General features: G+C 32.9%; 1 protein-coding gene and 1 long non-coding RNA gene across 2 annotated transcripts; one reads left to right on the top strand and one right to left on the bottom strand.

Annotated features, from left to right (window-relative positions):
• The first annotated feature begins 329 nt into the window (after nucleotides 1-329).
• LOC122591277 lies at nucleotides 330-5,325 on the top strand. The gene is made up of 4 exons (XR_006322687.1): nucleotides 330-369; nucleotides 467-621; nucleotides 785-968; nucleotides 4,965-5,325. It is a non-coding gene; the product is annotated as an uncharacterized LOC122591277 (long non-coding RNA).
• Nucleotides 1,094-5,922, bottom strand: LOC122591276 (dammarenediol II synthase-like). Its single transcript, XM_043763517.1, has 14 exons — nucleotides 5,701-5,922; nucleotides 4,984-5,172; nucleotides 4,734-4,823; nucleotides 4,399-4,593; nucleotides 4,243-4,327; nucleotides 3,569-3,735; nucleotides 3,291-3,479; nucleotides 2,855-3,211; nucleotides 2,622-2,780; nucleotides 2,510-2,556; nucleotides 2,270-2,413; nucleotides 1,926-2,184; nucleotides 1,747-1,830; nucleotides 1,094-1,391 (listed from the first exon to the last, which is right to left on the bottom strand). The coding sequence occupies exons 1-14, from the start codon at nucleotides 5,902-5,904 to the stop codon at nucleotides 1,248-1,250; spliced, it is 2,313 nt and encodes a 770-aa protein (XP_043619452.1). The 5' UTR covers nucleotides 5,905-5,922; the 3' UTR covers nucleotides 1,094-1,247.
• Between the last annotated feature and the right edge of the window lie 4,017 nt (nucleotides 5,923-9,939).

Below are 9,939 nucleotides of genomic sequence, written 5' to 3'. Positions count from 1 at the left end.
GTATGATGGAATGGAAAGGGGAGAAAGAGAATGGGAAAGACTTCCCTTGTTTGTTTGCGATGAAGAAAGAGAATGAGAAAGGAGAAAAAGAAATCAATTCCATTCTCTACAAATGGTGAGAATGAAAAAGAAATTCTTTTTTTTTAAGATGTTATATGTAATAAATATATTATTATTTAAAATTTTATTTTTTATATATATTCATTCTTTATGGGTACCAAATAATGGAATCCATTCTCTTTCTCACTATTTCCATTCTTTATCCCTCTTACTAAACACCCGCTACTCCCTCCAAAACTGAACAGTTGTCAATTAACGTACAGTAGTGAAAAGACAGACTCGAACAGATGGAGGCTACCAGAAACCAACGTTACCATCATCCCTTCTACCCTTCCTTCACACACATTCTCTCTTTTTCTATATCTATCAATCAATCAATCAATCAATCAATCTATATTATTGGCAGGCAGACAGAGAAAGAAGTGTAGAATAAAAAATCAGGCTTCAAAGTTTTCCGGAATCAGATACATTGAACAAAAGTGTTTAAAACTTGAACAAAAAATCGCCTCACAACAATTCAATCATTTCTTCAATCTATCTCACTCGAATCCACCAATTCAGGTTCCTAATTGATTAATAACATATTGTTTTTACGTTTTTTCAGTTTTTATTTTTTATTCTCATTTGCACATCCATCACTTTTTACATGTGAATGGCGTAATCGCATGTGGTATAACTGGTCACTTATATATCAACGTGGCTGATAGTATTGGTTTTAAATTAGAGTTTTGAAAAGTGAAGTGGAAGATATGGAGGAGTTAGATAAGGAAAAGGATAACTATTAACGCTTTCAAAGCCCGTGATATTGATGAATTGAAGGCGTTTGAGACTGAATGTGTGCGAGAGTTGAGGAATTGTTGGAATAGGTGTAACTTCTTAACTGCACGCAGCCTAAACTTCAATGTCAGGTACATTTCATATCCATCAGATTTAGTTGCTGCACGTGTAATCCGTCATGTTCCACAACATTTATTGTGAAGGCATTTTTAGATTTAAAGTAAAAAAAAAAAGGTCTATGCATAGTGTTGTTCATTATCATTGTTTTTTTTGATGAATTAGAGGCCGTATAATGAACTTGCAGGACTAGATATTGCATAGACTATGCATTATATTTGTTACAATAACACCATTGGTTAAGATAACGATAACGACAGTTTAATATATCATATTTTCTGTATTCGGCTTACTTATACACTACACTTCAGGCTATTGCCTATCGGTTTAATTGCCCAAACTCGTTTGCGATATTCCCCTAGTGCCCAAAGTGGAAATATGTTCCTATATGCTGCAAAATGCATCATGCAGTTCTTCATGTAGACTGCGGTAAGCTCCTGAAATGTGTATGAAAGATGTTACTTCAAATGTTTGGCCAATAGTTGTAACAAAGATGGTTTAAAGAAGATGCAACATATGTTAAAGAAAATCTAGAGGTCAGTGTCAGGATGAAAGTGGAGTCAAGATTAATTTCATTGGGTTTAATACGAATTAAAACAATACCAATAAACTGTTGCCTGTATAGAGGCTACATGAACTCACAAACATAATCAAATCTTAATAACCTCAATCCACCAGTCTGGAAAATAATTTTAGTTGGTTACTTCATTACAGCTCCTCTGTTAGTGAGCACACAAAGGGGACGGACGGGGATGGAGGAAAGCCACCAATGAGGAAAAGATTAAGAATTACCTGTTGAGGAAAATCTCCATTATCCATTTGCGCATTAATCAAAATCTTCGCTGCTTTATGCAAGGGTGTCGGATCTATTTTGGCCTAGGATAATTAAGTAGAAAAAGAAAGAAAAGTTATATCTTTGGTTTAACCCTTTAAAATGAAAAGCTTTTAACTACAAAATATGAAAATCTAACCTGTCCCCCTGATATAAGACCAAGCATAGCCCATGATGTTTGAACTAGGTTCGTCCGATTTCCATCTAATGGTATGTATACTTCACTGGGGCAAGACTCGATGCTTTCTCCCCACCCACCCTCTTCATTTTGTTTCGCTAGGAGAAACTTAACCGCTTTACGAACGGCTTCACTGTTTTTGTATGTTTTTCCTGCAGATTCCAAGCCTCCTAGCACAAAAAATGTGCCATATACAAAGCATACTCCCCAATAACCATACCTGTCAAAATTCATTGAATTTCAGAATATTGTTTGCTTTCTAATTATTCATTGTGGCATGAAGTGCTTGAAGGTAGTTAGTCTACCATGAACCATCTTGCCATTGTTTTCCCTCCAGAAAACAAATGGCTTTAGCCACGGAAATTTCTATTTCTTTCTCCCTGTGCCCTGGGTGCAAGCGTTTGAAGGCTAAAAGGGCTTTGATACATGAAGTTGTGCACTCAACATGCCTAAATCACCCGAAATAATGTATATTAGTGTATATATGTCTGTCCAATTAGTGGTCTGACAGCTTAACTTTGGAAAAGATTTCATAAGGAGCTTACTCTTTCTCAACAATTATGTCTTTGAAAAGTTCTGATGGATTCAACCACTGCACATAAAAATAGGTGTTAACAATGCAGTCGACATCTGCAGAAATTAATATCTTGTATTTACCTCTAAATATGCCGTTGGGACAGCTTGTTCCCATACAGCGAAACCTCCACTTATAGGATTCTGAAAGTAAAGGAGGGCATTAACAGCCTCATATATTTTCTCATTATCGGCTTTTTCTCCTGAAATATTTTCTGGCATTTGGGATAGTAATAGAAGACACTGCAAAGGAGAATGTATAAATTTATTTATCAAATATGCAAAGAAAAAGCTTAAAAGGGTGGCTGTAGTATCACCATAAGTGCTTCAGCTGTGCAATCTGAGACAACCCAACTTTGATCTTGGTCAGAGAAAGTCCACAAGCCTTTAGTAAACTGCCGACACATTTTCAAAAAATTTCCAGATGGATTTTGTTTGACTTGAGATTCTTTGATATAGAAATTGGCCTTCATAAGCGAATCACCATATTCTTCGACCATATCACTAGCTATTATTGCTTGAGTTGCAAGTGCACAATCCCAAAGTTGGCTACCAAAACTGTGCATCGTCATCCCATCTTCTGCTACCCACAAGAAATCAGGCACTCTAGCAAGGTGATGTTTGAACTCATCTCCGTTTGGGTTCTCCGCCCACCAACACATTATTTGCAAGCTCTGCATCCAAAACCATAACCAAGTTGGGTGTATTCATACTATATTTTTTAAAGATCTATTCAAATCCCATCAAGCTAACCTTTTCGACACATCCACTGGTGATATATCTGGCTTCCTGAGCACTATAGCGCATTAGTTCAACTGCTCTGTTGAGGCCTCTTTCTCTTAGCTTAGTAAAAGGCCAGTACTTGAGGATTGGCTCACTCAAGTAATGAAGACCATCCCACAACAAATCTTGGACTGTTGAATGAGGGTAATAGAGATCTTCCTGCAGTCCATTGAAATCACACATGTGTTAGCATCAATCTCATTAAAACTTCAGACTACTTCTAGAGTTCTATATATTATTCTATTGACCTTGCAACAGTTGTGACGTTGTTTATTCCAATTTATCTTCTGATATGGGATAGGATGAATTTCTTGTCGAAGTTGCAGAACAAGATCACTTATTGGGCCATGGACTTTTCTCCCGTATAGGTATGACATTGGCATATAGGTTGTCCGGCAGAAGCACCACATTTTGGCTACATCACATGGGGAAAATAGTGAGTGCAACTAAGTTTTGATTCATTCTTTTGCTTGGTTGATTCATATTCTCATTTTTGTGTCTTATTGCCGTCTTATGATGGTAATTGGAGATATAATTCGCCATAAAACTTACACCTATACTCCTTCCGTCCCGATGATGTGCAACACTTTATATATTAGTTTGTCTCTAAATTGTGACATTTTGTTTCTTAGATCTATTTCTCATTACTAGCCTGTTAGCAAAATATTATTCTTACAATGCATTCTCCGTATCTTATAAAGTGGCAACAACTGTGATAATCCAAAATTCTGAAACTATACTCCCTGTAAAAAGGGTAGATGGATAGCCACCAACTATACTCGCTGTATGATTATATTAATTATGTTCTTTAAACTGTTGCATGTTGAGTGCAAAAGTTTTTTTTTTATCCAAAGCCTGCTTATGATATGTACATTTTTTAAGTGCGACAAAATGAAAGGGGCATGTAATCATATACGTATACCTGGATGATATGGTAAAGTTTCTGGAAAAAGCCAAAATTCCGGTGGGATTGGATTGCACCCTTCCCATTCATATACCCCGAGCACCTGCACACCAAGGTACCAAAAGTTAGTTTAGCGGGTCATAACTAATATGATGCCTAGTGTGAGATGTCTACCGATAGATAAGTTTTCCCCCAAGAAGGAATGGAGGTTGCCCCGCCATGGTCAAGTATCCACTTCCTGCCTTGTTCAACCGTACCATTTCCATCATTAGGTCCTTCTCCCAGCAACCTTAGAGCTACATAGCTCAATGCTGACCCGATCATGGTACTGTGTCCTCCAATATAAAGGCCCCACCCTCCATCTTCATTCTGGAAGAAATCAGTATAAAAACTATCAGTGAACTTTAGCCAAAAAAATAAAATAAAAATGTCTGAAATAGATATATTTTACTATTGATTAATATTTAGAATGTATATGTATCAAGATAGGAGATTTGGTACGCTCTTACTTGATGATTGTAGATAAAACGTATCATTTCTAATTTGTGTTCTCTTGTTAGATGTGTGTTGATGGTTCCACTAATGTACATCGCAATAAGCTGCACATTAAACAAAATGGGTGGATCGGGTACTTGGGTAACAGATCAAATTAAGAGATCAAACTATATCTTCGAACTACATGTCAGATATCTGATGTTCTCATGTAAATGAGATATGATGCTCCTGTTTATATTTAACAGAAAGCACATATGAACTTACAAGGGGAGGAGTATAAAACATAGGACCAGCATTTTCTGCAGGCCAATGGCCATCCTTTGCTTGGATTGCACGGTTCAAGCGGACTGCTTTTTTTACTGCTACGGTAACTGCTTCATAGTTCACTTCATCGTCCTCTCTCAACCTCGCCGGGGGTATGCTCAACACATCAATACCATTCTCCTTGATCAGCTGCATATATTTATAACAGGATGCATATATCATACAACTATTGTTGTAAATTACGAGTAGTATATAGCCACAAAGCTTTCCTACCTATTTTATGTGAAAATATTTGGTCCAATATATATAATTCTGCATCATAATATATAAGGTAACAAGTTATTGCGATATGGTATATGATCTTAACTTTTATTGTTCAGGATAATTTACCTAACGCAAATCAAGTTTTTATGCATCAAAAACCAAGAGACGACGTAACTTTTGATCATCTCCCATGACTTGCATTGTACGTGATTTTCAAATATTTCAAAGCACATAATAATTGATATCCAATATTAATCTAATGGGGTTTGCTAAATACAGCCCTTAGGGCTGTGTTTAAGGTGTATAAATTGTTTGTACATTTATCATGAAAATCAGGGGCCAAACTTTTAATATGGAAGGTACAAGTTTTTTTATGCACGTTAAATAGGGTTGTATTTAGCATTTCCCTAATCTAATCAATCAATAACCAAAAATATTCATACAACGACCAACCTGCATCCGCATAAGTAAATCGCCACATGGATGAACACCTTGACTCCTTCTCTTCTTGTAATAGCGTCGAGCATCTGCAACTTCCTGTAACTCTTGGGGAGTGCCTGCATCAGGGTCGAACTCCCAAGTCTGGCGTCCAACAAAGTTGTTGGTGCTAAACAAGTAAGGGTCATTCCCTCCCTCTGCTATCTTCAATTTCCACATCTTTGGTTTCTTTTTGAAAGTAGATGACTCAAAAATCCAATTCAAAGTGGGTTGTATGTGGTATATATAGAAATGAGAAACAAATCATTGTGTCCGTTAAACATTCAAATAAACAATGATAATTATTTATATATTGCATTAGTTGTATAGACTTGTAATACATCAAAATATATTTTTTTTAATGTTTTCATGTTGTTCTTATTTTAAGAGTGTTCTCATCGCATTGGAGCTTTATGTTATCATTAGAGACAGTTCTATGTACTAACTACACAGGTCTGTGGACATAAGTTAGCTGTGGAAATTTTTAACTATAGAAGATTATATTTTGACACATGTTATCCAAAGATTTGGACTTATGTAAATTATATAGTAAACATTTTCAAGCATTCAAAGCAGATTTATCATAACGAGACACACTTAGCTTTTATTCTTGAATCTGTCAGTGATTATCATATATAATATAATTGATATATTATATATGATTTAAAAATTCGGACGTTTAAAATCTGACCTTGCATTGTCGTTTATTTTTTGAGTTTTGTACATGTTTTGAGTCTCAATACTATAAGGGTTGTTGGTTTAGTTTATGATTTAAGAAAGAAAAGCTTAATTGGTTGTGAAATATCCTTCAAATTTAATTCCCACAATATGCCATCATAACCAATCAAAATAAAACAAAACTCACAAAAACCCACTCTTCACCTCAGGTAATCTTATTTACCTTTTATTCTTCATCTAAAAGTTTCACCTAGTAGCCTTAATCATTCACCTTGCTTAAGCCTTTTTTCTAAAGTGGTTACAATAGTAAGCGGATCATTTTAAAAAGGGAAATAGTGAATAATTAGCATCTGATGCATTATTGCACCTACATGGTCCGTGTTCCAAAAACTACTTGGTGGAGTTGGTTAATTATCACGAAGGTATATTTCCCACACATCATGATTATTTAGTGGAAATTTTTATAGTGTTTTTCTAATGGCAAATTATGTTACCCCTATTCTTAAATTAGCTTAAATGTCTAACATTTAAGTCAACACTTTTATGAAAATATTTTCCTTCAAGATTTGAACTCTCATGGAAAACATCATTATATAGTTATTTGTATAAATTAATCATGAATTTATATAGAGAGAGAAAGGGGAAGAGTTATATATATATATATATATATATATATATATATATATATATATATATATATATAGGGTAACGCTCCTGTTAGAACAGTCTTAAAATAAGAACGGTGATAACACTTAAAAAACATCATTTTGATTCATTAAAAGTCCATAAAACTAACATAGTGCATAACTAATTATCATTATTTAAGTGTTTAACAACACATTGATCAGTCATAATCGAAAAAATTATGTTATTTAATGGATGCATCATTTTGAAGAATATGCATCCAAGATGGATGCACAAAACAAAAAACATGATTATCTTGATTTTGACATGTCAATGTGTTGCTATACACTTAAATAATAATAATTAGTTATGCACTATGTTAGTTTTATGGACTTTTAATGCATCAAAATGATGTTTCTTAAGTGTTCTCAACGTTCTTATTTTAAGACTGTTCTTATTTGATTGTCCATATATATATATATATGGGGTAACACTCCAGTGAGAACAACCTTAAAATAAGAACGCTGAGAACACTTAAAAAACATTATTTTGATGCATTAAAAGTCCATATAACTAACATAGTGCATAACTAATTATTATTATTTAAGTGTTTAACAACATATTGATCCGTCAAAATAAAAAAAATCACGTTTTTTGATGGATGCATCATTTTGAAGAATATGCATGGATGCACAAAATAAAGAACATGTTTTCTTGATTTTGACAGGCCAATGTGTTGTTATACACTTAAATAATGATAATTAGTTAAGCACTATGTTAGTTTTATGGACTTTTAATGCATCAAAATGATGTTTTTTAAGTGTTCTCACCATTCTTATTTTAAGACTGTTCTTATTTGATTGTCCATATATATATATATATATATATATATATATATATATATATATAATATATATAAAGGGAATATAAGGCTGTCCGGCACCTAAGCTTAGGTGTGGAACCCCTCACATACTAATATTTTATTATTTATTGTTTAATGAATAAATGCATAGGCCCCTATGATTTTTATGGATTAAAAAACAATATGTGAGTGTTCCACACCTAAGCTTATATACCCGTCGGCCTTATATTCACATCCCCATATATATATATAATATATTATAGTATAAAAGTAGCACTTTATATTTGGAAATGTTGAAAATATGTAATATATGTAATATTTTCACGTAACATCCATTAAAATTTTTTCACATACATTACCCTTTAACATTAATGATTAAATGACATTATAAATCATTTATTTTTTATATCTCCATTAACCATTTACATTAATTACTTTTACATCAATTATTTACACCATTCAACGCCGTCTCCACCACCAACACGTCGCCGCCACGACTACCATTGTATTGCGCGGGTACCGTGCTAGTATGTATGTATATATATGTATATATATATATATATATATATATATATATAAGGGACTCTTATTTCGAGAACCCTATACATATATACTATTACATGTAGAAATTAAAAAAATTAAGAAGCTGGTGGGAATCCTCTGACGTATTTTCTTGGTATCCAGAGAGCACAACGTATAAAACTCATTTCCAGTGAAATACCATAATCACACATGGATCACAAGATATAATTTCACTACTTGTTCTTAACAAGTATCAAACCTATGATCTGCTGTCTTCATATGTGTACCCATACAGTCACAAAAAAATTAATTTAAAATAAAAATTTATTATATTAATAAAGAAAGATTGTGATGACATAAAATTTTTTAAAAATTGTATTACGACACATTTTTTTTTATTTAATTATGACATCATCATACTTTTTTATTTAAAATTCAAAATATTTTTATTAAAAAATATGTATTATTAATATAAATTTTTATTAAATATCCAGATTATTATGTAAGATTTTAATCACCTTATATTTTCGTTACGATAAGGCGAAAACTATGGTGTTTTTTCTTTCATATAACGTTTTTTTTTTTTTGCCAACCGAATGTGTTTTAACGCGTGTCCACAACTACACAACTTTTGTTTCCGTTTAGTTTCATTTTTTACATAATAATTTATCACAACTTTTTAACTTATTTAACGTTGTTATTATACATTTTAATATAACAACATATTTTAAGTCTATCCAGATATCATTCAACTTATTTACAAAATGTCTATCTGTTAATCCGAGTTGAACCCTGATTAACTAGTATAGTATATACTATCATTCCTCAAACTTAAAAACCACTCCAACCATCCAATAAACACACTCAATTTTACCTGGTTGCCTCAACGCAAAACTCAATCCTCACCCGAGAATCCAAACATATAGTCTACTTGATTGACCTAGTCAATAATCAATGAGTACTACATTTTTCGTATTCTATGTCTAAGGGGGTGCTTGGTAGGGGTTTTTTAGGGGTGGGGAATGGGTTATATAATGATGGATGATGCTTGTTTTAAAATAATGTGGTTAATAAATACCAAAACTAGGTAATAGGGCATTATAGAGTAAATTGGGTGGAATGATTATGATTACCTTATTTTCCCAGCCTTATATTCCTCTATACAGGTTCTAATTTTTTTTATCATCTCTCAATCTCTCATCTTCTCATATACTCTTCTCCATCAAAAAGAAGATTTATCACAAATATACGAATCAACAACTTCAAAAATCATCACAATCCTATTCCATATTTATACTATAAAATATCTCTATTATTATTATTATTTTTCTTTAGCAACACTTTAATAATATATAATGGATTGATAAAAGAACAAGCCGAATTCTTGAAAGAGTGCTCGTATGAAACATTCATGCCACCAATTGATGCTTCATTATTATTATTATTAGCATTAGTTTCTGGAAAAAAGGTGTCGAACAAGTTTGTAATGGTATTTAACAAATTTTTAATGATGTAGCATCTGTAAATCG

This window comes from Erigeron canadensis, chromosome 3 (assembly GCF_010389155.1).
Source record: "Erigeron canadensis isolate Cc75 chromosome 3, C_canadensis_v1, whole genome shotgun sequence".
Lineage (NCBI taxonomy): Eukaryota > Viridiplantae > Streptophyta > Magnoliopsida > Asterales > Asteraceae > Erigeron > Erigeron canadensis.
Note: the sequence above shows the minus strand (reverse complement) of the source record. Positions and strands in the feature narration are given on the sequence as shown.

Excerpts from the sequence above, each read along its gene's own strand:
- LOC122591276 (XM_043763517.1), bottom strand. The coding sequence starts at position 5,904 with ATGTGGAAATTGAAGATAGCAGAGGGAGGGAATGACCCTTACTTGTTT. Across the intron at positions 4,594-4,733 it reads GTTTTATCTACAATCATCAA|AATGAAGATGGAGGGTGGGG; the intron begins GTAAGAGCGTAC and ends GATTTCTTCCAG. Across the intron at positions 2,781-2,854 it reads GCACAGCTGAAGCACTTATG|TGTCTTCTATTACTATCCCA; the intron begins GTGATACTACAG and ends TCTCCTTTGCAG.